This window comes from Eulemur rufifrons, chromosome 6 (assembly GCF_041146395.1).
Source record: "Eulemur rufifrons isolate Redbay chromosome 6, OSU_ERuf_1, whole genome shotgun sequence".
Taxonomy (NCBI): Eukaryota; Metazoa; Chordata; class Mammalia; order Primates; family Lemuridae; genus Eulemur; species Eulemur rufifrons.
In genome coordinates this window covers 101177256-101205117 of record NC_090988.1, presented here as the reverse complement: position 1 = coordinate 101205117, position 27862 = coordinate 101177256, and the positions used below count along the sequence as shown (strand labels likewise).

The 27862-nt window shown below is 61.6% G+C and overlaps 4 protein-coding genes across 4 annotated transcripts; 2 read left to right on the top strand and 2 right to left on the bottom strand.

The window, feature by feature from the left end:
• Positions 1-201: 201 nt before the first annotated feature.
• CARNS1 (carnosine synthase 1) lies at positions 202-9564 on the top strand. Its single transcript, XM_069471752.1, has 10 exons — positions 202-249; positions 668-694; positions 2050-2323; positions 3052-3141; positions 3391-3878; positions 4106-4280; positions 4358-4443; positions 5557-5788; positions 5872-6146; positions 7375-9564. Exons 2-10 carry the CDS (start codon positions 692-694, stop codon positions 8599-8601), a joined length of 2850 nt encoding a protein of 949 aa, XP_069327853.1. The 5' UTR covers positions 202-249; positions 668-691; the 3' UTR covers positions 8602-9564.
• A 1392-nt stretch (positions 9565-10956) lies between these two features.
• RPS6KB2 (ribosomal protein S6 kinase B2) lies at positions 10957-16554 on the top strand. Its single transcript, XM_069470330.1, has 15 exons — positions 10957-11083; positions 11445-11485; positions 11583-11703; positions 11968-12036; positions 12557-12704; positions 13778-13835; positions 13915-14015; positions 14140-14230; positions 14314-14404; positions 14523-14630; positions 15198-15260; positions 15403-15480; positions 15570-15677; positions 15773-15885; positions 16125-16554. Exons 1-15 carry the CDS (start codon positions 11006-11008, stop codon positions 16312-16314), a joined length of 1458 nt encoding a protein of 485 aa, XP_069326431.1. The 5' UTR covers positions 10957-11005; the 3' UTR covers positions 16315-16554.
• Positions 16555-16674: 120 nt separating this feature from the next.
• Positions 16675-18635, bottom strand: PTPRCAP (protein tyrosine phosphatase receptor type C associated protein). Its single transcript, XM_069470329.1, has 2 exons — positions 18593-18635; positions 16675-17495 (listed from the first exon to the last, which is right to left on the bottom strand). The coding sequence occupies exons 1-2, from the start codon at positions 18593-18595 to the stop codon at positions 16878-16880; spliced, it is 621 nt and encodes a 206-aa protein (XP_069326430.1). The 5' UTR covers positions 18596-18635; the 3' UTR covers positions 16675-16877.
• Positions 18636-19070: 435 nt separating this feature from the next.
• On the bottom strand, positions 19071-24900 carry CORO1B (coronin 1B). Its single transcript, XM_069470328.1, has 12 exons — positions 24768-24900; positions 24261-24313; positions 23293-23495; positions 22814-22936; positions 22596-22725; positions 22193-22374; positions 21992-22111; positions 21297-21401; positions 21081-21226; positions 20689-20746; positions 19635-19889; positions 19071-19501 (listed from the first exon to the last, which is right to left on the bottom strand). Exons 3-12 carry the CDS (start codon positions 23491-23493, stop codon positions 19376-19378), a joined length of 1446 nt encoding a protein of 481 aa, XP_069326429.1. The 5' UTR covers positions 23494-23495; positions 24261-24313; positions 24768-24900; the 3' UTR covers positions 19071-19375.
• Between the last annotated feature and the right edge of the window lie 2962 nt (positions 24901-27862).

The following is a 27862-nucleotide window of genomic DNA, read 5'->3' as shown; positions in this document are numbered from 1 at the left end:
CCAGCGTCGCCTCTGGCCGGCCGAGTCCCACCCCCAGCCCCACCCCCACGCCCAGGTCTGGGTCGCCCCGGCGCGCGGGGCGGGGCGGTCCCCGCCGTCCTCGCCCCGCCGCCCCGCCCGGCCGCGAGCCTGCCCCTGCGCGTCTATATAAAGTGGCGCCGCCTGAGCCCGGCTGTGCCGCCGCCGCCGCCGAGTCCCGCCCGCTCCGTGTCCGCCGCCGAGTCCGGCCGAGCCGCCACCGCCCGCCAGGTACCCCCGGCTCCGTTCCCCGTCCCGGGGAGAGCCAGGGAGGGGACTGCCCGGGCCGCGGGGACAGGGACCCAGAGCGCCTGTGCCCCGCAGCGCGACCCTTGACACTACGCCGCCCCCGACGGGACCCGGGGAGTCCCCCGCTGGAGGGGCTAAGCCAGGACCCTCAGTGCAGCCGGGCGCCCAGGGCGCCCCCTGAGCTCAGGGGGCAGGACCCACGGGGTCTGGGCGTCAGAAATCCCTCTTCTTCCTTGGGGTGGGGGTGGGGCAGCCTTGGCACCTCCTGGCAGGGACAGGACAGAGGCACGGAGATGGCCACCTCTCTGCTCCCAAAGTCTTAGGGGCAGGCAGGTGGGGTAGAGACCTGGCTGCCCTGACACCCTCCTTTGTCTCTCTGTCCCTCTGTCTCTGCCATCAGTCTCTCAGCCCCTGCACCCTTGAGATGGTGAGTCTCCTGTGGTCCCTCCCCCAAAAGGCCCATGTTCCTGGACAGAGGGAGGGCCCAGAGGGCAGCAACTGGCACTCAGAGGCCTAACCCAGGGGCTGCCCTGTGCGGACAGCTCAGACTCACAGCCCGCTCCTGCCCCCGCCCTCACCCTGTGTCATAGGAGAAATAGCTGCTGTGTGCCAGGCACGCCACCTCTCCTCCGCCATCAGCCCTGGGAGGTGGGCACTGTTAGGCCCCTTGGACATTTATCCATTCCACAACATTTACTGAGCACCTGCTGTGTAGCCAGCACCATTCCAGGTTTGGGGACATAGCAGGGAGCCTGCAGCCTGGGCCCTCCGGAAGCCCACCTTCTGGAGGACACCAAGGCTCAGAGCATGGCCCTGGCGGCTGGGACTCAAGCCCAGGTCTGAGGCTCAGTCCTCTGCTGTCCCGGATGCAGCACACTGTCTCCCAACCACCCAGTGATTCTCTTAGTCCAAGCCTCATCACACCCCGGGGATGGGACAGGGCAGGCACCAGGCAACTGCAAGGCCCAAAGAGACCTCACAACTTGCTCACGGTGGCCGAGCCTGTCCCCTGGAGGATGGGTCTAGCTGCCAGGCTTGTCCAGACCAGGGGACTACAGAGAGTCAGAATCCATTCACAACGAGCCTCCAGCAGCCCCCATGGGAATCGGCCGGCCTTAGAAACGGGGAGGAGTATTACATTTTTATCCAAAGAAAGCATTTCCGTGACTCAAAACTTCTGAAAAAAGGGCACCAGCTTTTCCCTGCTAATGCCTAGCACAGGGCTGGGTGCACAGCAGGTCTCCGAGGCCGATGTGGGGATGACAGTGAGACAGAATCACCTCCATGCGTAGATATCAGCAAACTCCATGCTGGCAGTTGGGTCACTGAGGCCCAGAGAGAAATGAGCAACCCAAGAGTGATTGCTGGGTTCATTCGTTCATCTATTCTTCGGTCAAGAAACATTCACTGAGCAGTGACTGTGTGCCAGGCACTGTTTTAGGTGCTGGGGTTGCCTTGATGCACAAACAGACAAAACAAACTCTGCCCCTGTGAACCAAGCTAAGGTGGACCCCAGCGTGGGATGGGGGGTCAGTAATCCAGCCAGCAGGACATTGCCTCCTGCCCCCCTTGGGGGCATGACACAAAACAGTCTGCAAAGCACACCCACCTACATGCTCCCAGTGACAAGCCTTCCCCCCCAACTCCTTCCTCTCCTGGTCCCTTGGACAGTATGTGCCCTGAACATAATCCAGGTTGGGAGAGTGGGGGCCCTACATCCTTGGGTGACTTCATGTGCCCCTTGCCCACTCTGCCCAAGACCCACCACTTCTGCCCCCTCAGCTCTCCCTGGATCCACTGAGTCCCGAGTGGGACTTCCCCCTGGGCTCCAAGGACCTGGAGGAAGACGAGGGCCCACGGGGAGGGGGCTCTGGCCTGCCGCCCACAGGCTGCCTCCCTGGCTCCTGGCACCAGGATGTGGGCCTGGACTGCAAGGGCTCCCCTGAAGGGGCCGAGGCCCGGGCCTGGACTGTCTACTACTACAGCCTCCTGCAGAGCTGTCTGCAGCAAGCTGGCCTTCCGGAGACCCAGGACCGCAGCCAGGTGCCCCGCACAGGTGCCCGAGGGCTCCACGGAGGGGGGCACGCCTGGGGGCAGGGAGGGGCCCTCAGCCTAGTCTGCTTCCCCATCCTGGTCAGGGGCAGTCCTTCCCCCAGCCTCTGGTTTGGTCTGAGGCAGGCAGACATTCCTTCCAAGGCCATCTGGCACCAGTGGGGTCAGGGATTGGGGCTCTCCACCCCACCCCCACTCACTCCCCACGAAGATCCAGCCCTGGGATTTGCAAACTGTGTTCCATGGCACCAAAGCTTCTAAAGAAGTGTCTGGGGAGCTGCCATGGAGGCAGCTCACAGTTGGGACCCCAAGACTTTTCCCTGCTTCATCTGTTTTATAAATCAGGTGGCCACAGCTAGATGAGTTAGTATACATGAGAATCACAGACTTGGTCCCACTGTACAGACTGGGGAACTGAGGCTTAGAGAAAAGGTGACTTCTCCAAGGTTTCACAGACAGAGCTCAGGCTAGAACCCAGGTCCCTGGTCACCCAGCCTGCAGTGCCTTCTGGACAGCTCCAGAGAGAAGGGAGCCAGCCTCACAGGACAGGACAGGTGGCAGCTCCCCTTCCCCATCCAGCTCCCTCCCTGTCCCCTGTACTCTTCTCCTCTGATCCCTAGGAAGCACCTGGAGGCCCAAAGGTGAGGGCAGGGATATGGAGGTGGGGGCAGGTGGGCAGAAAGACAGCAACGGGAGCCCCTGGTAAGTTCGGCAATGTTCTCTTTCCCTGAGGCTGTCCTGGGGCAGAGGTGACGTTGTGCATTCTGGGATCCCCGAGCACCTTTCTGTCAGTGCTGCTGGAGGGTGGGATCCAGAGCCCGGGTGAGTGTGTGCCCAACTTTCCCCACCCCCTCCTACAGAAAGGGCAGCACTGCCCTAGCCCAGCAACATCCCAAAATACCCGCCAACCCTGGCAACTGCCCGCATTCCACCAGACCAGCTGCCGTACTCTGAGTGGGGGTGGGTTCTGGGAGCAGCTGCCTCCTGCTACACAGGGGCCCGGGCTGGAGGTGGAGGGCATGGGGACATTAAGCCTTCCCTGACTAGCCACCTGCCTCCCTCTACCCACAGGAAACATGCTCCTTTGCCTGTCCCCTGCTTGGCTGATGAAGGTGCCAGCACCCGGGCAGCCGGGTGAGGCAGCCCTGCTGGTCTCCAAGGCTGTGAGCTTCCACCCAGGGGGCATGACATTCCTGGATGACTTTGTCCCCCCACGCCGTGCCACCTACTTTCTGGCGGGCGTCGGGCAGGGGCCTGGCTGGGGCCGGGAGGCAGCAGAGCTTGCCCGCGACCTGACCTGCCCCACAGGAGCTTCGGCCGAGCTGGCCCGGCTGCTGGAGGACCGGCTGCTGACGAGGCGGTTGCTGGCCCAGCAGGGCGGTGTGGCCGTGCCAGCTACCCTGGCTCTCACCTACAAGCCGCCGGGGCTGCTTCGGGGAGGGGATGCCAGCCCAGGCCTACGGCTGGTGGAGCTGAGTGGCAAAGAGGGCCAGGAAACACTGGTGAAAGAGGAAGTAGGGGCCTTTCTGCACTCCGAGGCCCTGGGTGATGTCCTGCAGGTAACAGGCTCCCGCCCACGTCTGTGCCAGCAGGATGGGACCTGGGCGTGGTTATCAAGTCCTGCTGGGAAGCTGCACCTACCTTTTAGCCCTGCTGCCGCCAAATTTCTAGGGCAACCCCCTGCTGCCTTACCTCAGTTTACTCATTGGCTCTCGTGGTGTCAGTATCCTGCCCTGCATGTACATGGGGTAGTGTCGAGGAGGCCCCTCTCCCTTCCCTGCTGCAGGTGGCTGTGAAGCTCAGTGGCTGGCGTTGGCGGGGGCGGCAGGCATTGCGTCTGCACCAACGGGCGGAGCTGGCCGCAGTGGTGGACACAGTGCTGGCGCTGCTGGAGAAGCTGGAGGAGGAGGAGAGTGTCCTGGTGGAGGCTGTGTGCCCACCTCCCCAGCTGCCCTTCCCAGGTGAGAGGCAGGGGAGGGAGCTCGGCACGGGCTCCTGGTTTCTCCGTGCTGGGCTTAGACCTTCCCTTCATCCCCAGGCAGCCCCTCCCCTGGCCCTGAGCTGACTGTGCGTATCTGTGCTGTGGTGTGTCGGACACAGGGCGACAGGCCCCTGCTAAGCAAGGTAAGCGTGGCCCAGGTCCAGGTCATGACCTGCCTACCACACCCCATCACACTGATCTGACAAGGGCCCCTGGGCAGTCTGTGGGCAGGAGGACAAAATCTTTTGGGGGATCTTGGTTGCCTCTAGGGGAACTCCTGGGTCTGATACGTTTTCCCTCTCCTCCAACCCTTCCAGAACCCCTCCCTCATCAGGAGCCTCTGCCCCTGTGCTCAGCCCCATGCTGGGTACCAGGGCTGGGGGCTGAATCCTCTTCCCAGGGACCTCTTGCCCATGGAAAAGGCTGCCCCAGGGTTCCTGATAAATCTCCAGTGCCTGGAGCACTTTAGAGGGGCCTGTAAGCTGGGGAGCTCAAGAAGGCTTAGGGACCCTCCGAGTACCCAGCTCTGAGACCAGCTGTGAAGGAGGGATTCCACTCTTCCCGGGGTGGGGGGAGCTCCAGTGGAGTAGGGGAGCGGCATCCAGGGGAGGTGCCAGGGCTAGGGGACACCAGGGTGGCACAGGCTTCAGGGCTGCAGGAGCTACAAGCAAGCAGGCTTGGAGCCTTTAGGAGCAGGGACCCCAGCTGCCCCTGGAAGCCTGGGTAGAACCCCTGGAGGGTCTGGGGACCACATAGGCAGTGGCAGAGAATGGTTTAAGACACATTGAAGGGCTGGGCACCGTGGCTCACGCCTGTAATCCTAGCACTCTGGGAGGCTGAGGGGAGAGCATCACTCGAGGTCAGGAGTTCGAGACCAGCCTGAGCAAGATCGAGACCCCTGTCTCTACTAAAAATAGAAAGAAATTAGCTAGACAACTAAAATATACATAGAAAAAATTAGCCGGGCATGGTGGCGCATGCCTGTAGTCCTAGCAACTCAGGAGGAGGCTGAGGCAGTAGGATCGCTTGAGCTCAGGAGTTTGAGGTTGCTGTGAGCTAGGCTGACACCATAGCACTCTAGCCTGGGCAACAGAGTGAGACTCTGTCTCAAACAAACAAACAAACAAAGACACATTGAAGGATGGGGCTTCTTGAATGTTCAGTGAGAGGTCTGGCCTGGATCTTGGCACAGGGGGAGGTATGCATGTGGCGGGTGGCTCCTCCTGGGCCAGCCGCTTGAGCTGCACCCTGTCCAGGTGGTGTGCGGCGTGGGCCGCGGGGATAGGCCTCTGAGGCATCAGAACTCCCTGCCGTGGACCCTGGAGGTGGCGCTGGCCCAGTGCGGCCTGGGCGAGGCGACGCAGGTGGCGATCGTGCGGCAGCGCATCAAGGCGGCGGCCGAGGCTGCTCTGGCCGCCGTGCTGGCCCTGGAGGCCGGCCTGAGTGCCGAGCAGCGAGGTGGGCGCTGGGCCCACACTGACTTCCTTGGTGAGTGCATGCGGCCCGGGCTGGGCGCCGGGGCGAGGGCCGAGGGCCACCCGCGCTGAGCCCGTGTCCCCCGCCCGGCCCAGGCGTGGACTTCGCGCTGACAGTGGCCGGCCGCGCGCTGACCCCCGTGGCCCTGGAGCTGAACGGCGGCCTGTGCCTGGAGGCGTGCAGCGCGCTCGAGGGGCTGTGGGCCGCGCCGGGGCCGGCGGCCGACGCCGCGGCGGCCGCGCCGCTCGTGGAGACCATGCTCCGGCGCTCCGCCCGCTGCCTCATGGAGGGCAAGCAGCTGCTGGTGGTCGGCGCGGGCGGCGTCAGCAAGAAGTTCGTGTGGGAGGCGGCGCGCGACTACGGGCTCAAGGTGGGCGGGGCTCGGGGCGGGGCCGGGCCCCAAGTCCCAGCCTGAATGGTGGAGGCGGGGCCCTGGGGCGGGGCCGGGAGCGCTGGGGGCGGGGCTTTCGCGGGGCTGTCCTGGCGGGGTGCGCCAAAGCCCGTGCGCAGGAACTGGCCAGACGCCCTGGGGTGTTCAAGTTTTGTCCCACGGAAAATGGGAACGAGGAGCCCGGGGCAGATGTGCTGGGGGGCCGAGGGACAAGGTTAGCGACAGAGCTGGGGCCTTGAATGCCAGGCTAAGGAGCCTGGCTCCGTCCTGGGGAAAGGACGAGCACTTTGAGGTTGAATTCCTCCTGCGAGTCGGCACCTAGGGCCTGCGGAGGGTGCTGGGGAGCAGCTTATAGATCCCGAACCAAGTTCACAGCAGTGGCCTCACATTACAGAATCTGGAGCGGGCCTGGCAGGTAGATATTCTTATCCCCACTGAGCAGATAAGAAAACTGAGGTCTTCTCAGGCTGGCTCTAATCTACAGTAGCAGCCTCCGCTCCCCTCTCCCACAGCGCAGCATCCCCTGGGGAACACCACCCTGCAACCGACCCCCCAGCTCTCTGCTTCCTGCCTTGCACAGCATGTTCTCTAGCTAGGATGTCACTCCACTCCTGATGCCAAGCGTTAGAGTGCAGACAGCCACCCTCCCAACCCTCTTCAGTGGCTGTCCCTGCCCTGGGTGCCAGCTGCTTTTTGTCTGTGTTCCCCCCACTGGGCAGTAAGCTTTGAGGGCACCTTCCGGTGTCAGAACCCCTGCTGTGCATGACAGCCAAACCACCTGTCCCAAGCCCCAACCCTGGTGGTTTCTCTACAAGCCCTGGCCAGTGATGCTGCCTCTGAAAAGGAGACCGCTGAGCCCTCTCTCACCTGCCCCTCTGCCCTCCATCCCCACCCACCCAGACCCGGCCCCTTCTTCCTGCAGCTGGCTGCCCTTACTGACCTCCTCTTTCCTCAGCTGACTCTTCTTCAGCTCTCCGCTTAAGTATTGCCTCCTCCAGGGTGCCATCCCTCCCCGCAGGCCGGGTTAGGTGTCCCACCTCTGCGCCTTCCATTTATTCAATTGATCATCAGCAAATATTTGTTGAGTACCTAATGTTTGTGAACCCGTGTCCCTTGAGGGCGGAGAGGATGTCCTACACCTCATCCTATCTCTCCAACGCTCAGCACCAGCTGACCGGGGTGTGCTGCCCTCTTGTGGTTTCCGCAGCTGCACCTGGTGGAGTCAGACCCCAACCACTTCGCATCCCAGCTGGTGCAGACCTTCATCCACTTTGACTTGACGGAGCACCAGAGGGATGAGGAGAACGCACGGCTGTTGGCAGAGCTGGTGCGGGCGCGCGGCCTGCAGCTGGATGGCTGTTTCTCCTACTGGGATGACTGCCTGGTGCTCACAGCCCTGCTCTGCCAGGAGCTGGGTCTGCCCTGCAACCCCCCGGCTGCCATGCGCCTGGCCAAGCAGAAGAGCTGCACCCAGCTGCACCTGTTGCATTGCCATGGCCCACCCTGGCCTGCACCCTCCCTTCATGCCGTGCCCTGCTGTCCGCTGGAGAGTGAGGCTGATGTGGCGAGGGCTGTCCACCAGGTTCCCCTGCCAGGCGTCATGAAGCTGGAGTTCGGGGCAGGTGCAGTGGGAGTGCGGCTGGTGGAGGATGCGCCACAGTGCCACGAACATTTTTCCAGGATCGCCCGAGACTTGCAGGGTGAGGCCGATCACCCGGGCATTGGGCTGGGCTGGGGCAATGCCATGCTGCTGATGGAGTTTGTGGAGGGCACCGAGCACGATGTGGACCTGGTGTTGTTTGGCGGGCGGCTGCTGGCTGCCTTTGTCTCTGACAACGGCCCCACAAGGCTGCCTGGCTTCACTGAGACGGCCGCCTGCATGCCCACCGGGCTGGCACCGGAGCAGGAGGCACAGATGGTTCAGGCAGCCTTCCGCTGTTGCCTGGGCTGTGGGCTGCTTGATGGGGTCTTCAATGTGGAGCTCAAGCTGACTGGGGCTGGGCCTCGGCTCATCGAGATCAACCCCCGCATGGGCGGTTTCTATCTGCGTGACTGGATCTTGGAGCTCTATGGTGTGGACCTGCTGCTAGCTGCTGCTATGGTGGCCTGTGGCCTGCGGCCCGCCCTGCCCACACACCCACGTGCCCGTGGCTACCTGGTAGGTGTCATGTGCCTGGCATCCCAGCACCTGCAGGCCCTGAGTTCCACTGCCAGCCGCGAGACCCTTCAGGCCCTGCACGACCGGGGCCTGCTGCGCCTCAACCTGCTGGAGGAGGCCCTGGTGCCTGGCGAGTATGAGGAGCCCTACTGCAGCGTGGCTTGTGCTGGGCCCAGCCCCGCCGAGGCCCGCCTCCGCCTGCTGGGCCTCTGCCAGGGCCTGGGCATCGATGGGCCCAACTACCCTGTTGCCCACTTCCTATCTCACTTCAAATAGCGCTGGGGCCAGGAGGCAGGGGTGAGGTGCTGGGGGAGGGCTGTGGTGCCCTCTGCTTCCTGGTGCTCTCCCTGCCTCTCTCCCCATTGCCCTGCCCCGGCCCCAGTCTGGCCCACTCTGATGCCTCAGATCTGTTCCAGAGTGGCAGGGCCATTTAGGCACCAAGGCCTCCTGGACTCAAAGGCCACAAAAGCAAGTATCTGGGGACTGCTGGGGCCTCTAGCCCTCCCAAAGGTCCCAGTCCAGCCCACAGCTTCCCCAGGACTCTAGCCTTGGAGAAATAACAGCAGCTGTATACACACTTCCACCACCACCTCCCCAAGTGGAAGTGGGCCCAAACCCAGCCCACTCTGTCCACTCTCCAGGTCTGTTTCTCTTCCTGCCACCTAGCAGAGGAGAGAACCTGGTTGGGCCCCTGGCCTTGGACAAATCCCAGGAAAACCTGAGTCTAAAGCCCCTTTCTTTTACCTAAATTCCAGGATAGTTCTAGAGCCTGCTGAAAACTTTCAGCAGTGTCCCATCTGCCTCATTTGGCCTGAGCAGTAGAAGCAGGTGACCTTCGGTCAGCAGTAATCATCTCCCCTCACACCTCCAGTCAGACGCTGTTGCCCCTGTTCTACAGATGAGAGGAAACAGGCTCAGACAGGAAAAGTGACTGCCCCAAGGTCATACCACAGTGGATGGATGGCCGTGGGACATGATGCAAGGTCCAGGTTTCTGTTTTGATTAAGTCTTATATGCCCACTCAGCTTCTAGGCCACCCTCATCTCCTTACCTTCATTCATAAGTGGCCCTGAGATGTGTGAATACCTCTCTCCCATGCACCATGCACCTTTTCCACCCAGCTTTGGTCCTTTCGTCTCTGGCACACTAACTAGCATTGGCAGAGGAGAGTCTACACCCCCTAATTCAGGGAAGGCTGCTTTAAGAACCCTGCCTCTGAGCACACAGGAGCTATGGACAGCTCCCCAAGCATTTCTCCCCAAATAAAGGCTTATGGACTAGTGAAGTGTCTGGAGTCTGGGACAGGTTCTCTTGACTGCACAATTCCTTCCAGGCTCAACTAGATGGGAGGTAAGGGAGGGGGCGGGAGAGGTGGGTAGGGGATACCTGTAGCATCTGGAGCTAAGGGAAAACCACCCCACAGGCCAGGCATCTGGGTTGAGCTTTGGCAGGGGCCTGCCCTACACCTACACCAGGACCCAACCTGAGGATCTCCTTTGGTCTTTTGGTGGAATTACAACCAGAGGGCCACATCCAACCAGATAACCCTCCACTTGCCTGGAGACCTCTAAGTTCTGTTCATCTGAGTTTATATCCAGCCTCCCCTGTGTAACTGGAATGCACATCTACACATCCTCCAGCAATCAGTACTCACACCCAATGCCTGGTCTGGCCCAAATTTACCCCCACATAGTTCTGCCCAACAAGAATCCATGCCTAATCTAAAGTCATAGATCAAGACTGGGTGTAGTGGTGTGTGCCTGTAGTCCCAGCTACTCGGGAGGCAGAGGCAGGAGGATCCCTCAAGCCCAGGAGTTCCAGGCTGCAGTGAGCTGATTGTGCCACTGCACTCCAGCCTGGGCAACAGAGCGGCAGGGTCTGTAAGAAAAAAAAAAAAAATGACAGACCAGGTTTGGTGGGTTCATTCATTCTTACAACAAAGTTTTATTAAGGGTCTGTATCAGGCTGCTAAATTACTAAATATGCTTAAATTGACAAGCGAGCAAACCCCAGCAAAAGCCCATATTTGTGGACGGATAAATGAGCCCCAAACCCTTTAGGGCAGGCACCTGGCAACAGAGCCTGGCAGTGAGCTGCTCACCCAGCAAATGCTCTGACCTGCAGGGTCCTTGAGCGAGAGACACGTTAGGGAGACCCTGATGCAGCCGCCTCCTTTTCAGGAACGAACAGAGAGGAACGCGACCTGCCTCTGGTCACCCAGCCAGCCTGGCAGCGACACTCCGACAGGGCTGGGGATTGCATTTACATTTACACCTGCCCGCACTCCCGACTCTGCCGCATCCAAACTCAAACTCTCTAGTTTGAGTTTCTTTTTTTGGAGAAAGAAAGAAAGAAAACGGAGAAACATGCTGAAACTCTTCCCAGAGCCAAAATAGGCGCCCAGGTAGCGGTGCTGGGAAGACAGAGGGTTTTGCCGAAGGGGGTTCCGCAGGCTGGAGCCCGGGCGCCCCGGCACTCCGGGACTACAACTCCCGACAGACCTTGTGACGCCATCATTCCTCCCCGCTAGGCTAAGCGGCCTTCCGGAGGCGGAGCAAAGTTCTTACATCATAGGCGCGCGCGGCCGCCGTCGCAGAGTGATAACGTGTACGTCAGGCTGGGACTGTCAGTCAGAGCGCGGCCGGGTAAGGGCCGAGTGGCCCGCGGGGCCCGCGCCGCTATGGCGGCCGTGTTTGATCTGGACTTGGAGACGGAGGAAGGCAGCGAGGGCGAGGGCGAGCCGGAGTTCAGCCCCACGGTGAGTGCTCCTCCCGGGCGCGACCGGATCCCGGCGCCGATGCTATCACTCAGCCGAGGCCGGAGCCACGGCAGCCCCCACCCAGAGTGGGCTCCGACCCTTGCAGACCCCGATGCTTTTCAGATCCTGGCCTCTGTTAAGCTCTGACCCCACCCTCACCCCGACCTCTCTTCCAGGCCCCCAGCCCTTTCTCCTGGTTCTCCCTTTTCTTCTGCCCTGGGCCTCTTCTTCCCAGCCCTTGCCTATCCCCTGCCAGCTCCCATCCCTAACCCCTCCTCTCCTGGGCCAAGCATTCCAGCTTGCGGGGATGGGGAAGGTATCCTGGCGCCTCCCTTGGCTCTTACTCCTCGGTTTCTCACAGGACGTGTGTTCTCTTGCCGAATTGAGGGCTGCTGGCCTGGAGTGAGTGAGGGTCGTGTTGGGGGAGGGGGGAATGTAATGGGGAAGGGGACCTGGGAAGCCCTGGAGTGTTGCCGTCATTAACTTCTTGTGTCCACAGGCCTGTGGGACACTATGAGGAGGTGGAACTGACTGAGACCAGCGTGAACCTCGGCCCTGAGCGCATTGGGCCCCACTGTTTTGAGCTGTTGCGTGTGTTGGGCAAGGGAGGCTATGGAAAGGTACTGGTGCTTCCTCCAGCCTGGAGGCAGCAAAGGGTTCTCAAAACCAATTAGACTTGTAGATCAGCACAGCCTCTAATGAGATTCAGAGTTAGAAACACAGAGGAGGGTAGGGTAAATCCTCTTGACTTGGACTTGAAATCGTGACTGCCCCACCCTTGGTGGGGCCTCAGTCTCTTGTCCTAAATGCCAAAGCTTCAGGGTGGGGCTTCTTGAAGATGGGATGTGGAGAGGGAAGTTGATCCTGTCTCCCCTGCCCTACAGGTGTTCCAGGTGCGAAAGGTGCAAGGCACCAACTTGGGCAAGATCTATGCCATGAAAGTCTTAAGGAAGGTGAGTCATTCATTCAGCCAAAAATACTGAGTGGCTGCCATTCCCAACATGCTGTGCCAGGCTTTGGGAAGATAGCAGTGAACACGACAAAGAAGACAGTCGTTGTCTTTGGCATTTGCTAGTTTATTGCCTGTTGTGATATATATTGTTTTGCATTAATTCCCAAATGGGGGCAATTTTGCCTCCCAAGGAACAGTTAACAATGTCTGGACAATTTTTGATTGTCAGGACTAGAGAGGGAAGTACCTCTGGCATCCCATGGGTGGAGGCCAGGGATGCTGCTGAACATCCCACAATGCACAAGGCGACCTCCCGCCACAGAATATCTGGTCCAAGGTGTCTGCAGTATTGAAGTTGAAAAACCCTATGGTAGAGGATAAACTGGTTCCTGAAAAGGATGACTGCTATTTCTCCAATTATGGAGAAATACAATGGAGGACAGAGGATGGCAGAGGGTAATGGCTGGAGGGACTGAGGATCTCTGGGTACCCCAGCTTCTAACTGATTCCTGCACTTCCAGGCCAAAATTGTGCGCAACGCCAAGGACACAGCACACACACGGGCTGAGCGGAACATTCTAGAGTCAGTGAAGCACCCCTTCATTGTGGAACTGGCCTATGCCTTCCAGACTGGTGGCAAACTCTACCTCATCCTTGAGTGCCTCAGTGGTATGAGTGTGGGCCCAGCTAGGGGTGTGGGTGGGGAGCCAGCACAGGAAGCCCTGGGAGCTCTGGGGGAAGCCCCGAGAGCCTGGGTTGTGGAGGATGGCTGAGGGCCCCCACACCCATCCACCTGTCCGTCTGTCCATCCATCCCATCATTCATTCATTCAGCAAACATCTGTCCAGTGCCTATCTGTCCTTCACCTGTGTTGGGGGTGGATGGGAATGGTGCGAGCTTATACGGAAGTCCAGAGGGTGGTTTGTCTATTTCTGCTCCCCTCCACATCCTGTTCCTCTCCCCTGCGAGCACTGTATCCAGTCAGGTCCCAGATCCAGCTGGTCCACTCTCTGTAGTGTCCTCCATTCCCTCCACTCTCTCAGGAGGACAAGGAGGGGGTGGACAGCAGTTTCCTAACCGGGCTTGAGGCCTCTTGCTCACTGCTTTGTCCCCTCTGCTAACTGCTGGGGCCATCCTCTGAAAGCACAGGCTGCGCCCAGCACTTCTGCTCAAAGTCCCATGACTGTGCCTGCCCAGATCCAGCCTAACCTCCTCGGCCCGCTGTCCCCTGCTCACCTTGAAGCGGTCCAGGCCTGCTTTTCCCACTACCTCGTCCGCACCAGATGAGCCCTGTGAGCTTCTGCCTCTGCACTCGCTTTCCCTCCCCTCCATCTCAGCGCTCCTTGAAGCCCCCCCGCACCTCCCTTTCTCTGTTCTCTCGTGGTGGGATTCATTTTGTCTCCCTCGGCTCCTCTGTGAGATGTTTTGGGTTAAGCTCTCAGAGCTGTTGTGCAGCCTGGCATATTAGAGCAGTTGTGTGCATGTCTGTCTCCCCAGTGACTGAGCGTCCTGAGGGCAATGGCTGGGTCTCTTCATCCTGTCCCCAGCTTCACCCAGCACAGGGCCAGGTTCCGAGTAGGCGTCGGTAGATGTTTGCTGAATTGAATTGAATCCCCACGGCAGCTCTGTGAGGCAGGTAGGGCAGGAATTATAAGCCCCACTTTCCCCAAGAAGAAACCGAGACTCAGAGAGCGCAAAGGGGCCTGGGCCAGCACATGGCTGCTGACATGTTTGTGTTGCAGGTGGCGAACTCTTCACACATCTGGAGCGAGAGGGCATCTTCCTCGAAGACACAGCCTGGTGGGTGTTACTCCTGCTGCTCTCACGAGATGGCTGGTCCCTGCCCCACCCCCACCTTCACCCTGTTCTGTCTCTGCAGCTTCTACCTGGCTGAGATCACGCTGGCCCTGGGCCATCTCCACTCCCAAGGCATCATCTACCGAGACCTCAAACCCGAGAACATCATGCTCAACAGTCAGGGTGCGCATGTGTGCACGTGCAGCTGCACATACGGGGTCTGCAGTCTATCTGGAGGCTGAGCAGCCCCGTGGAGGGGGCCAGGGCCCTGACCCGGCGCCCCACCGCCCCCAACATTCTTCCTTAGGCCACATCAAACTGACCGACTTTGGACTCTGCAAGGAGTCGATCCATGAGGGTGCTGTCACTCATACCTTCTGTGGCACCATTGAGTACATGTAAGTGACACCTGCCTGCTCCAGGGATTGGGAGGACAGCCAGAAAGGGCCTAGCCTGACTGACAGTTCTGCCTGGTCCCCAGGGCCCCTGAGATCCTGGTGCGCAGTGGCCACAACCGGGCTGTGGACTGGTGGAGCCTGGGGGCCCTGATGTACGACATGCTCACTGGATCGGCAAGTCCAGCCTCCGTGGGGGGGAGGTCGGGTGGGGGGTGGGAGGAGACCCCCTCCAGGGCAGGAGCAGGGCTGGTGGGAGGCCTGCAAGGCTCCTCTCACCTTCTGCCTCCTCCAGCCACCCTTCACTGCAGAGAACCGGAAGAAAACCATGGATAAGATCATCAAGGGGAAGTTGGCGCTGCCCCCCTACCTCACCCCAGATGCCCGGGACCTTGTCAAAAAGGTGGGGCTCCCTCCTGCCCAGGGTCCTGCCCCCATCTCTGCTCCCGGGCCCTACTGGCCACCCTGCGTGCGTGCCTGAGCCTCTCTCAGCTGTGGGGAAGCTGGTGCCACCCCTGCCTGTGCAGTTTGCTTGTGGGAGGGAAAGGAGCCCTTGCTTTGGGGTCCGAGACTCCGACCCAGGCCTCAGCTCTGACCCAGACCAGCCTGCCCCTAGACCAGTCCCAGGCCTAAGAGCCAGTCAGCAGAACGTTCGTGATGAGCTGGCCACTCTGCCTTCAGAGAGGCAAGTGTTGGAGGTGTAGGGGGGAGGCCAGGCGCTCGTCCAGCTTTGGAGTTGGCTCCAGCTCCTCACTGAAGCACCCTGGGTCAGTGCCAGGGACCAGGGGCCTTTTTGTGAAGGCTTCGTGGAGAACGCTTCATTGGACCAAACCTCGAAAGTCCTGAGGGCATCTGGAGGTGGGGGCCATATCCGGAGGCACCTACCCGCCCCATCTCACCTTGTCCCACCCCAGCTGGCCCTGGGACACATACCTCCCCCAGGCCCTCACCCTCTGCCCTGGTCCCACAGTTCCTGAAGCGGAATCCCAGCCAGCGGATTGGGGGTGGCCCAGGGGATGCTGCTGACGTGCAGGTGGGTCTGGGACCACCACCAGGGCAGGGCTGTCTCCAGGGGTGACTGGGTACAGGGGCGGGGGCCTGGGGCAGAGCAGGTTACTAAAGGAGCCAGGCAGGGAAAACTGTTGGTAGGTTTGGGGGGCATTCTCTATCCACAGAGACACCCCTTCTTCCGGCATGTGAATTGGGATGACCTCCTGGCCCGCCGTGTGGACCCCCCTTTCAGGCCCTGTCTGGTGAGTGGCAGTCCCATTGGCCCAGTGGTGGGTAGAGGACCTGCCATCTCGGATGCCCCTGACCACTCCCCACTCGGGTCTGCCCGCAGCAGTCAGAGGAGGACGTGAGCCAGTTTGATACCCGCTTCACACGGCAGACGCCAGTGGACAGTCCGGACGACACGGCCCTCAGTGAGAGTGCCAACCAGGCCTTCCTGGTGAGGACACGGGGACCTGGGGCTTACAAGGACCAGGGCAGGGGTTGTGGCCAGAGAGTGGCAGACACTGAGCATCACCGGGCCTCTGCCCCCAGGGCTTCACGTACGTGGCGCCCTCTGTTCTGGACAGCATCAAGGAGGGCTTCTCTTTCCAGCCCAAGCTGCGCTCCCCCAGGCGCCTCAACAGCAGCCCCCGAACTCCTATAAGGTACCAAGGGAATGACGGGCAGTGTGTGGCTGGGCCAGGGGGCTCTAGTGGGCAGGCAGCCAGCTCTAGGCTTGGGCTGCCTTGTCTACACGTTGTGGCCAGGACTGCCTGGATGGGACTTGGTGGACCCTACAGCCTGTGCAGCCAGGCAGATGGGAGAGTCTGTCCTCCCTGACCCAGCGCCAGCAGGCCCTGGCAGGTCATAGGAGGCTCTGACTCTACCTTGGTTTCCTCTGCAGCCCCCTCAAGTTCTCCCCCTTTGAGGGGTTCCGGCCCAGCCCCGGCCCGCCAGAGCCCATGGAGCCACCTCTACCTCCACTGCTGCCGCCACCGCCGCCGCCACCACCCTCGAGCACTGCCCCGCTCCCCATCCGTCCCCCCTCAGGGACCAAGAAGTCCAAGAGGGGCCGCGCACGCCCTGGGCGCTAGGCTAGGTGGGGATGAGGGCAGCTGTTGAGGCCCCTCCCTGCAGGCCGCGAGGGCAGGACGCTGGGCGAGTCCCACAGACCTGGGGCTGTGTGTGGGGTGGAGAGCGAGTGTCTTTGCTGGGTGTGGCCGGGCCCCTGAATCATGATTATGGAGGGCTGCAGGCCGCGACTGCTGGAGCAAGGGCTCCGCTGCCCCCTAGAGCCCCACTCACCTGTGCCAGTGGGGGATTAAAGGATTGAATCATGGCACTGACCTGGCTCTTCGGCTGGACTCCTGGGGGCAGGACTGGGGGGGGCCTGCCAGGAGGAGCCCCTGCTTAGGAAGAGGGGGTCGCTACAGGACCACGGGACCGCAGGGCTGGAGGCTTTTATTTCAAATGGCTGCCCAGTGCCTGTGAGGACAGGAGGCCTTCCTGTAGAGGGGTAGCATATACAGACTTGGGGACTGGTGAGGGTGACAGTCTGAGGAATGCCATGTGGGGTGGGGGTTGTGGCCAGCCTTGGCAGATTGGGAAACAGGCACCGTGAGTGGCCAGGACAGGGATGGGACACCAAGACTGGCCCCTATAGTGCGGTGACGTGGAGGCCCTGGCCCCCGGCTGCCCCAGCGCTGTCGTCCCAGGCCGCGCTGCCGGCAAAGGCGTGCAGGTCACTCAGCAGGGCCTCGGCACTGCCCCCTGAGCCTGCCGGCCCCAGGGAGCTGAGGCCTGGGCCCCCCTCCGTGTCACTGTCAGGTGTTTCCTCAGCCTGCTCTGGGCCCTGCTCTGGGCCCGCTGCCTCGCCACACTGCCGCTTGCCTTCTCTGGGTCCAGCCTCCAGGCCACCGTCTGAGATGTAGTCGTCTTCCATGTCCTGCTCGTCCTCCTGCCGCTCTGGGTCGTTGTCTGGTGAAGCCAGCTCAGTCCGGGCCTGAAGCCAGCGGCCCGGGGGGCTGGCCCAGAGCAGGCGGCAGGTGCGGCCCCACAGCGCAGCACCCAGGCGGGCTGGGTGGTAGTAGCCCCCCGAGTCGCGGCTGAGGCGGCGCCAGGCCAGTGCCAGGCCCGTGGCCAGCAGCAACAGCAGCAGCAGCAACAGGACGACCGTGACGGAGCTGGAGCCCACACTGTCCTCAGTGCCACCACCAGAGCCCAGGGCCCCTGGCAGGACCAGCAGCGTCCCGAGCCCTAGGGCGCGGGGCAGAGCCTGTGGGAGACAGGCAGGGGCTTGTCATCTGGGGTGGAGGCCCAGTAGAGGGCAGGCCCTGTGACCAAGAACACTTGACTTTCCTCTCTCAGTGGGTCCTCTTAGGCAAAACAGCGACAGTGAAGCAGAAAAGCCCAAGTCCTTATTTGGCAACCAGCCCTGGCCCTGTGAGATCAGCCCCCGCTCCTGCGGCCCCTTCCTGCCACACTGGGGCGTTCGCACTGGCTCTTCGTTCTGCCCGGAAGGCCCCAGCCCCTGGGGGCCCCATGCACACCCGCTCGCTTTGGCTCAAGCTTCACCTAAGTGAGGCCTTTTTTTTTTTATGTTTATCGTTGTCTGGTCTCCCCAGCCTGAATAAGCTGCAGGAAGACGGGGATTTTTTTAGGTCAAGCACCAAAAAACGATACCTGGCACGTGGAAGGTGCTCAGTAAATACTGGCTGGTTAAATGTGCTCAGACTCTGCCTGCATGGGGCGGGGACAGGGACAGGTACAGGGACCCAAGGCAGGAGCCTGCGGCCTCGCTCTCCTGAAGGCTGGGAGGGTGGGGCCTGGACTAAGGCAGAGACCACTGCTCACCTGCTTGGCCAGGTCCCAGGATGGGGGTCCCTGAGGCCCCTCTTTTCCCTCCCAGCCACAGGGCTGCCCCAGCTGCAGGGTTTCCGTTCTACTCCCTGTCCCTGAGGGCCCCAGGAGGCGGGTGCAGCTGCCAGAGGAAGTCTGCGGTTGGAACAAGCTAGGTGGGAGGGTGCTGTGGGGGGAGGGGTGCTAAGGTACAACCCAGCCTCCCCCCACCATGCTCTCTGCCCAGCTCCAGGGGTGCAAGTTCCCTTTCACAAGAGGAGCAGCTGAGGGCTACGCCAGGGGCCTTGAAGGGGGTGCCAGCCTAGAGCAGGGTGCTGGGGGCCCTACCCCAAGTCCCAGGGAACCCAGTTCCGAGGTGAGGAGGAAGGTCTGGTGTCTGCCCCACGTTCGTCCTAGGCCTCATCTCTGCCCCAGGGCCCCAGCAGGAGCATCCTTTCTCAGCTCCCAGGGCCCAGACATTCCAGCTCTGACCTGTGGCCCCCACCCCAGGAACCCAGGGCCTTCAGCACTTACCATCGGTCCACTGGCCCTTCGCACTGGCGCCCACCTCCAGCTCTGGCTGTGTTGAGCGAGAAGTGAGCTCTCAGCTCTCAACGGCAGCTGGGGGTGACCTGGCGCTTCCGCTTCCTGCCCACAGCACCCCACCCACTCCTCCACGCCGCAGGACCCCAGACAGGGCCTCAGCCTCTTAGGACCACCCCGATCCACACCACGTCCTCATAGGTCTCTCTGGGTGAGGCTGGGGCTGCGGGTCCTGTGACCAGGCCTCCAAGGAGAGAAACTGGGCACCCAGCTCAAAGCACGGCACAACCTTGGATGTGTCCACAGGCCTGCCTCAGTTTCCCTGCCTGACAGAATTCAGAACAGTGTCTATGGAGTTGCTCATGGCCCCCGGACCTTTCTCAAGCCTGAGTCCTGCAACACCATCTGTCCCCAGGTGTCCAGACTTTCCCCAGCCCCCGGCAGCAGCAGGCCAAGCCTGGCTTTTAGAAAGAGAATTTTATTTGGAATGAAAATATAGTGCCCATCCCACCCTACCTCCTCTGGGGAGGGAGCAGAGGGTGGGCCGGGGTTGGGGAGATGGTCCCTCAGAGGACAAGCGAGCTTGCCTTGGTACAAATATCCTCCGCAGTGATGAGAGCCAGGCGTGGCTCCAGCCTGGGCCCAGGGAGGTCAAGTGTGACCTGGCCCCTGAGCTGCCTCAGAGGCCTTGGGCAGCCCCCCCGGCGTGACCTGCTGCAGAAGCTGAATGAGAGGGAGGAGGAAGAGGTGGAGGCGGTGTCCACGGGCCGTGGCCTATGCGTCGCCATTCTCCAGGCGGCCGAGCTGCTCCTCCAGGCGGCCGATGCGCTCCCCCTGTGCCTTGACCAGCGCCCTCAGCGCCCGCAGCTCCTGCACCACCTCCTCCAGCTTCCCGGCCTCCTGCAGGGACAAGGGGGTGGTCAGGGGCAGGCAGAAGCCCGAGGCCTAGAGCTGGGCAGCGAGTGGTCCAGACGCAGTGGACTGGGACGACACCTGGGGCTGCCCAACATCGCCCCTGGCTGAGGGCACATACCCCGGCTCTGGCAAGGCTTCTGCTGGGGGCAGTGTCGGCAATGGTGGCAGGTGACGTGGGGGCCCCGGCGGGCCGGCTGTCGGATAGTACATTGCGCCGGCTGACCTTCAGGTCACGCTGCTTGCTCGGCACGTAGGCCTCCCGGAGCGAGATGAGGATGGGCGAGGCGTCCCGCCCGCTCACCCACTCCTCTGCCTCCAAGGCTGCCTCCGGCCCGGCTGTGTCGGGGTACAGGTCGTCCTGGAAGAGGTCCGACTGGCAAGGGGCAAGGGAGGTTAGAACCAGCTGGGGCCCCCATCAGGGTCCTCTCATCTGAACCCGGGGTGGCCACCTCCTCATCACTCTCCTGGCCTCCGGGCTTGCACTCTGTCAACCCATCCTCCCACGGCCTGGCTCCAAGTGACCTTTCTAATGCTCAAATCTGTCCTTTCACTTCCCTTCTGGACAGTTCCCTCTGAAGCCTGCCCCAGCCTTCCTGAGCAGGGCCCCCATCACTACCTTCCACTGTAAGCCACAGGGGCCAGCTGTGTGGCTTTGTGGGCTTCTGGGGGCCATGTTTGTGGGCCGTGGATGGTGAGCTCCTAAGGCAGGCCCTGTGAGCCTCGTCCCCAGCTCTGCTCCCTGAGATGTGCCCAGCATCTGAATAGAGCACTCAGCAGCTGCTGGCTGGGGCGGGGTGCAAGTGTGGCTGTGGCTCTTGGCTGGGTATCTGAGGCCAAGTCCCCTTATCGGGGGACTCTTACTGCAGCCAGACTCCCTGTCCCACTCTCCATTGCCCCTGCCACACCCTTCGTCTGGCCTACCCCCCACTGGATGGCACCACCTGGCCCTGCTCTGTCCTGCCGCCTTCGGGAACACTGCTGGGGCTGCCACTCCCCCCTTAATTGAGAGGCCCCTGTGTCCTGTGGCTCACCCAGGACAAGGCCTCAGCTCACCCTGTCTCTCCCACTTGCCCCACCTGGCATGGTCCCATTCGCAGGCCGCACCCCCGTCACCTTTGCATGGCCGGTCTGCTAAAGAAGGGAGCAGGTAGGAGGGGACCGGGTGGCCTCACCTTTCTTGGCACAGTCATGACGATGGGCTCACACTTGCGCTCATGCAGTTTGTAGAACCTGCGAAAAGGGGAGGAGCCACGGGTGGAGTCCCCATAAGTTCTCCGGGCTTCCCCTGCCCTCCACTTCCAGTCCCCACCCCAGACCCCCCACAGGCTGACCTCTGAGACCCCCAGATCCCTCCCCTAGGCTGCCCTGCCCACTGCCAAAAGGGCTCTTTCCTACAGGCTGACCCCTGGCCACTGGCCCTCCCGTGGCGCATTCTGTTCCTGAGCAGCTTCTGACCTCTCACCTTGGATGCCTGTGGCCTGACTCCTGTCCCCCAGGCAGACGCCCCCCTCAAGTCCCTGAACTGAGCCCTGCCCATAGACGGTTTCCTCCGTGGCCCTCTTACCGGGCGATCTCGCATTTGCTGACCTCCAGGCCCCTCTTGGGCATGCTGCCCATGCCCCGCTGCGGCTCCTTGCTGGTGAATGTGTTCAGGAAGTGGATGTAGGGGGGCTCGTCTGTGATCTCAAAGTACCGGATGCTGGAGTCGCCCTGTAGGGGGAGGGGGCTCAGCACTCGGGCATCCCTCTCCCGCGCCCAGGCCAGCCTTGCCCTGGCCCACCTTGCCGCAGACGTAGACCACGCCGGTGTCGGGGTCGTAGAAGGGCAGCAGGGCCCCATTGCTCGAGTCCAGCTCCTGCAGGGCCATGGGCTCCTCAAGGTTTTCCTGGTACATCAGGGGCAGTCAGGCCAAGCAGAACCTCCTCCCTCATCCCAAACCCCCCACCAGGCTTAGCCAGTCACATGCCACACGGTGTCCCCCACCAGGCCCTCCTGGCTCCTCCCTACTCCCAGGATTCCACTTCCCCAGCCTCCTCCAGGCCTTGAGACTACTCCCAGGCTGCTGAGCAAGTGCTGAGAATTCCCACCACGGGGAGCCCGGGGTGCCAGGCAGCACCAGCCCCTGCCTCAAAGGCAGGTCACCGGGCAGACACCCTGGGACAGAGTGTGTTGGGGAAGGGCTGGGGAGGCTGAAGGAGGGAGCCCCGCACAGGCCTCGACGGGCAGCCGGGCGGTCCAGGCAAACAAAGGGGGACGCGCTTTCCAGCGGGCAGGAACAACGTGGCAGAGACGCGGAGGCAGTGGGTGAGCAGGGAGTAGGAAAAAAGAGGCTGGCAAGGTCCCAGGTCCTGAGAGCCTCAAGTGCCAGGCAGAGAACTTGGGAACCACAGGCTTCTCCAGGGTGACCCCTGCCCGCCTGGCCCAGATGGGGCCCAAGTCTCAAGCCTGCCCCTCAGGCTTGCCACAGCCACTCACTGGGTCCCAGAGTGCCAGCTGCCGCTCACTCATACGGCTGAAGCCTGTGGTGAACACCTTGCCATCTGCCAGGAAGATGGCCCGCATGGGCCGGGCCCCCTCGTGAGCCTTCTCTCGCTCCTGTGGGAGGACAGGCCGATCAGTGCAGTACCCCAATCAAACCCCTATCCACAGCCATCCTTGCCCTCCGGGGCCACATACTGCCACCAGGGTGCCCCTGCGGGGGTCGATGATGCGCACGCTCTTGTCCTTGCATGCGGAGCAGAAGAGGCTGCCGTTGCGGTTCCAGCTGATGTTGTAGATGAGGTCAGGGTGCAGGGTGTCCAGGCGGTATAGCTCCTCCGCTGTGCCCACGTTCCAGATGAGTACCACATTGTCGCAGCCTAGCAGGTGGTGGGGCCATCAGCTCAGGCCCAGGTGGGTGGTAGGGGACCACTGGCTCACCAGGCCCACTTTACCCAACCCCCGGGACTAGCCTGGTTCTCTCTGCCGCTGAGGACCTCAGCTTCCCCATCTGTGAGATGGGCCTGGGAGGGGCTGTTGGGATGTTTCAGAGAAGTGTATGGGGAGGGACGTGGGGAACGGGGGCAGGGGTGGTGCAGACCTGCACTCAGCAGCACATTGCGGGCTGTCGGGTGCCAGGTGACAATGCCCACTCGCTTGGTGTGTCCCTCCAGCACCACCACTGGCTCTGTCAGTGGGGAGGCCAGCCCGTTCTCTGGGATCTGCCAGACCTGTGGTGGAGACAGGGATGCTGGGCTGAGTTCTCTGCTCGCACCTGCTGCGTGCAACCTTGAGCCACACCCACGACCCTGGCCTCACCATGACTGTGCAGTCCTCTGAGCCGCTGGCGATGACTTCGTCGTTGTGAGGACACCAGTCAATGTCCAGGACAGGTCCCGTGTGCCCACATACCGTTGGGTAGGCCTTGTCAATGCGGCCCGTCTAAGGGCACGAGGGGGCAGTCAGGAGGGACCCAAGATCTCAGCACCATCCCTCAGCCTTGGTCTTCCCCTCCGCAAAATGGGAATGGTGGACTTGGCCTGGCTCACAGGTGGCCCAGATGTGACTGTGCACCAACCACCAGGTGAGCAGGAAACGTTTGTTGTCTCTAACCCTGACTCCGTGGCAATAAACCACTTTTGCCTCCTGTGCTCATGTCTCTTGGACAGTGAATCTGGACTATGATACCTGCCCAGGAGTGAGAAATGGGCAACATTATAGACGTCGGGTGTGCAGACAGGCACAGCAGGTGTGGCCGAGGTGTCTCCAGTCCCTCCCCCAGCCCTAACTCGGCCCACCTTGCTTAGGGGGAGCACCAGGAAGGCACCCCCGCCACTGGCCTCCACAATCACCGCCAGGAACTTGGGGTTGACTGCACAGAAGGTGCTGTCCCAGGTAACACGGGACACTCGAATGTCTTCATAGCACTGGTCATTCTTGACCGGCTGCCCGAACACATGCCGGAATTTGCTCTGCCGTACCACTTTGCGGAAGGACATGTCTGCAGGACAGAGAGGCCTGGATCAGCTCAGCCCATCCCAACAACCACCCCAAGGCTGCGTGAAGGGAAGTGGGGAGGATGCAACTGGGAGCATGGTCACTGTAACCTGACTGGGTCTCAGTTTCCCAGTTACAGAGTGAGATCACAGGTGCAGAGCCCAGCTGCCTCCTGCAGGGGTTAATGCACTGCGTCCTGGACCTGGCCACAGCTGAGTCCCCGATGGGCTTTACAGGACTCTAACCAGGCCCCTCCCTGGTCTGGTATGTGTGGGGAGGGCAGGAGACAGGAGGCCTGGAAGCTGGAGCAAGCTTAGCTCTTCTGCAGGTCCCAGCCCAGCTCCCAGCAGCCTCTTTCCTGCACGCGGATTTGGAGACTGGGTAATGGGCAGGAAGGAGAGAGGAAGCAGGAAAGGTCTCCCCATGGTGGGGCCGAGCTAGGCCTCAGTTCTGAGTCCCAGGGAACGTGCAGGAAGCTGCAGAGAGCCCCGGCCTGGCCCAGGGGGGCTGGCAGGGCCGGGCAGGGGTCGGGACGCAGCTGCCAGCCTCGGAGCATCCCAGAGCTGCCTCGGAGCAGGATCCATGGTGGACCAGGAGCCCAGCTTCCAGGGGCCCGGGCCCAGGAGAGAAGCGGCGGGCGGCCAAGGGGAGTTGGGACTAAGTGGGGTGCAGTGGAAGGGAGGGCTCCTGGGACCCGCGATCCCCCTTCAAGCCCCCGGCTGCCCCGCCCCTGCAGCCCAGCCCCCCGCCCCAGCCCCGCCGCGCTCACCGGGGGCGCCGGGGGCTGCGGCACCGGCCTCGGGCGGCTCCGGATCCCGGCCTCTGGGAAGCAGGAAGCGGGAATCAGGAAGTGACAGAGGAGCCGGGAGCGGGGGCGGGGCGGGGGCTCGCGGGGGCGGGGCCGGGTCACGCGCGGAGGGGCGGGGCGGGAAGCGGCCCGGGGGCGGGGCCTTCCGCAGCTCCGCGGGCGGCCGGCGCGGGGGCAGCCGAGCCGCAGACCCGGCCCCTTCGGTGTCCTGCTCGTCGTTGCGGCACCTGCCGGAGTCGCCAGCAGTGGGCGAAGCTCCGCCCTCCCGCCCCCCGACCCGAACGCGCACCTCCCAGGGCCCCTCAGCGCCCCCTAATCCAGAGCGTGGCGTCTACACCGACAGCTGATATATTTACGCGCTTCTTTTTAAGTTATAAAAGTTCGTGGTCTTGGTTAACAATGTAAATAGAACAGCGGTGTTTTAAGCAGCGAGTGGAAGGCCCAGGCGTCCCGTTCTCCCAGACAAACCCCCGGGGTCCTGCCGGCCCTTCTTGGTACAGGTCGGATGGGGCCCCGCCCGCAGATCCCTCGCGCGGTGCTTCCTTTCCTCCACCTCTCCCGGAGGCCTGGAGGGCAGTCCACAGCTTCTCCCTTCCTCCAGCCAGCTCCTGTGGCAAGGAGCCCAGACTGGCCCCGGATCCACCCCGTCCGGCCCCACCCTGCGGGACGGAGGTGTCCCTGGAAGTCCCACAGGTGGAGTCTGTCCCTCTCCCTCGAGCTGGCGGTTCTGGGGCACTGGCTACCCCCGTCATTCCTCCCTTGGGCCCTGGCTACTGCCCCGGCTGACCAAGGGGCGATGGCAGCGTCCCTCTCCCAGAAAGAGGGGGCAGGGGAAGAGTGGGGAGGAGAAAAGTCAAAGGAGCCTGTCTCCGGTGGCAGGAAGCCCACACTGTGTGTCCGAGGGTGGCCTGGGGCTTGCACCCTATCTCATTTCCTTCACCACGGGGACAGCTGAGGAACAGGCTCAGAGCGGTGAGGTGGCTGCAGGAGGTCATCCAGCCAGATTCAGTCCTCTTGGGTTTGGCTCCAAAGTCCTTGCTTTTCCCACTGCTCTGCACACGCGCGAGGGCTGGAGTGGGAGGAAGTGGAAGCAGGAGGGCAGGAACACAGCCTCCCGCTCCACTGACTCCCAGGCAGCAGCCAGAGGGGCTGTCACTCTCCTACTCTCAGCCCTCCCTCTGACTCCTCATGGTCCCACTTGAAATAAAATGCACAGCCCCCCCATCCCTCCACCCCTCACCCCTGCCTCCCTGCCTGTCTGACCCCTGCCCCCCACCCCTTTATCACCTACCCATGTCCTCTCCCCGCATGTGCCCCAGTGACACTGACCCCCTGTCCACCTTCATTCCCACCCCAGGGCCTGGGCACTTCCTGTTCCCTCCATCTGGAAGCTCCTCCCCCAGATCTTAAAAAGGCTCCATCCCTCATTCTTCCGGGTCTCTACAGAAAACTCACCTCCTCCTCCAGCCCTCCCTGACCACCCCTTTCACCTAGCCACTCTCTGGCCCTTCCTTGTTCCCACTGCATTATTCTTAATCACCACCCGATGGGATATTATATGCGATGTCACATTATGTGCTGATTTGCGTGTCTGCTTCGCATCTGCCCCACCCCACGAGGATGTCGGCAGGTTGAGGGCAGGACCCTGTCCTGCGTCCCACTGTATTCCCACCACCGAGAACAAGATCTAGCGCGTGGGATGGGACCAAGTAACGTGTGCTGAATGAATGCATGAACAGCAGCGCTGCGTGCAGGATTGAAAGATGTTCATAATCACAACTCACAGTCGTGCTGGTCCCTGTGAAGGAGGGGGAGGGGTGCCTGTCACCTGGCGAGGGAGGGAGTCTCCCAAAGGGCAACAGGAGCCCAGCCCCAGGATGTGTTAGGGGAGAGGTGGGGCTGTGGAATGTCTTGGGGGTGAGCCCTCTTTCATACCCATTTTCTCTAACACAAAACCCTCCTCTGTGGGCCACCAGAACTCCTCTTTATCCTGCAAAACCCTTCAGGCATTGTTCTTTTTTCTGGATAGAAATTATGCATTGTGGGTGGAATTCCCCTGGGAAGTGGGGCTGTTCCGCTGGAGTGTGGACCAGAGTGGAAGGCAGGTGTCTGGTCCTGAGGTTTTAGTCCCTGATCTGCCCGCTGTGCTGTTTGGTTTGGGCAGCTCTGCCCAGAAAAAGGGATAGGGGCACAGAAGTCCAGGCCCTGTGCTCAGAGTGTGCAGACTTGGGCAGGGTGGGGAGGGAGAAGGGGGCAGTGTGATGGGGGACAATACCTGGTGGGCAGATGACCTGCCACGTGGGCTCTGGCCTGTGGCTCAGTATTGGTCCCAGGCCTGAGGGGGCCTGGGGGTGCCCACTGGCGTAATGGAATTAATGGCCAACAGTTACCAAGCACTTACTCTGTGCCAGGCAAGGATCCAAGCACTTCATAGGGACCAATGCTCCTAGGAGATGGGCACCATTATTGTGATCCTCATCTTACAGGTGAGGAAACTGAGTCCCAAAGAGGCCAAGAGCTTTGTTGATGGTCACATGGACTCGTGGAATCAGGATTCAAACAACCCCTGAGGGCCCCAGAGAGCACACGCTGAACCCCACCGTGTGTCTCCAAACTGGAAAGTTGGCCAGAAACCTAGCAAGTGCTCAATAAATATTTGTTGGGTGAGTAAATTCAACAAGTTCCCCAAGAGTTCCAGAAATCTCTCTCCCCCCTGCCTCAGTGCCCACAATTCCGTCACTAAGAAATGCTATGATTGTGTTTCTAGTATCACCCCTACTACACCCAGCACACTTCCCATCCCCGGGCTCAGTACTGCCAGCCCTCCAAGGAGAACACTGTCAGCCATCTTACAGAGGAGAAACTGAGGCTGAGAGTGAGCTAGGCATCAGAACCCAGATGTGACTACACTGCTCCAGGTGGCCTGCACAGCCTGCTTCCTTTCTGAAACGCAAGCCTCTCTGGGAAGGGTGGCACTTGGAACATCGCTGTCACTTACATCTGCTGGCAAGGGCCCCTCTCAGTTGCTGGAGGCCACGATGCTGAGCTAGTGGGAATGGGAAGGAGAAGAGCAGGAAGGGGCCTGGATTTGGAACACTGGGGCTTGGGAGAAAGGTAGGTGGGGTGGGTCCCAGGAGGGTGACGGGGGAGAAAAGGGAAGCGGGCTGGGTGGAAAGACAGACCTTCAGCACTTCCTAGATTTTTCTGTGGTGTCTGCAGCCTGAGAGGGAAAAGTTGCTTCTGCCCAGAGACGCTGTGGCCCTACAGGATCCTTTGCCCTTTCTGGAACCCAGAGCTCTCTGTGCTCAGACAGCCTCCCACCTGTGCCCTTGGGCACTCTGTCCCTGAGCCCCCACACAGTCTTTGTGCAGCCCCCCATGGGGGGCTGAGGGGCAGGGGGTGCTGGTTGAACCCTTAAATGGAGTCAGATTTTAAAGTCCTCTGGAGCCCCCCTCCCAAGGCACAGAGGCAGCCCCATACTCTCCTAGGCCACCTGGGTGTCCGCAGCACAGACTGGTCACAGCATCCCAGATGCTTAGGCCAGGTGGTGGCCCTCCCACCTG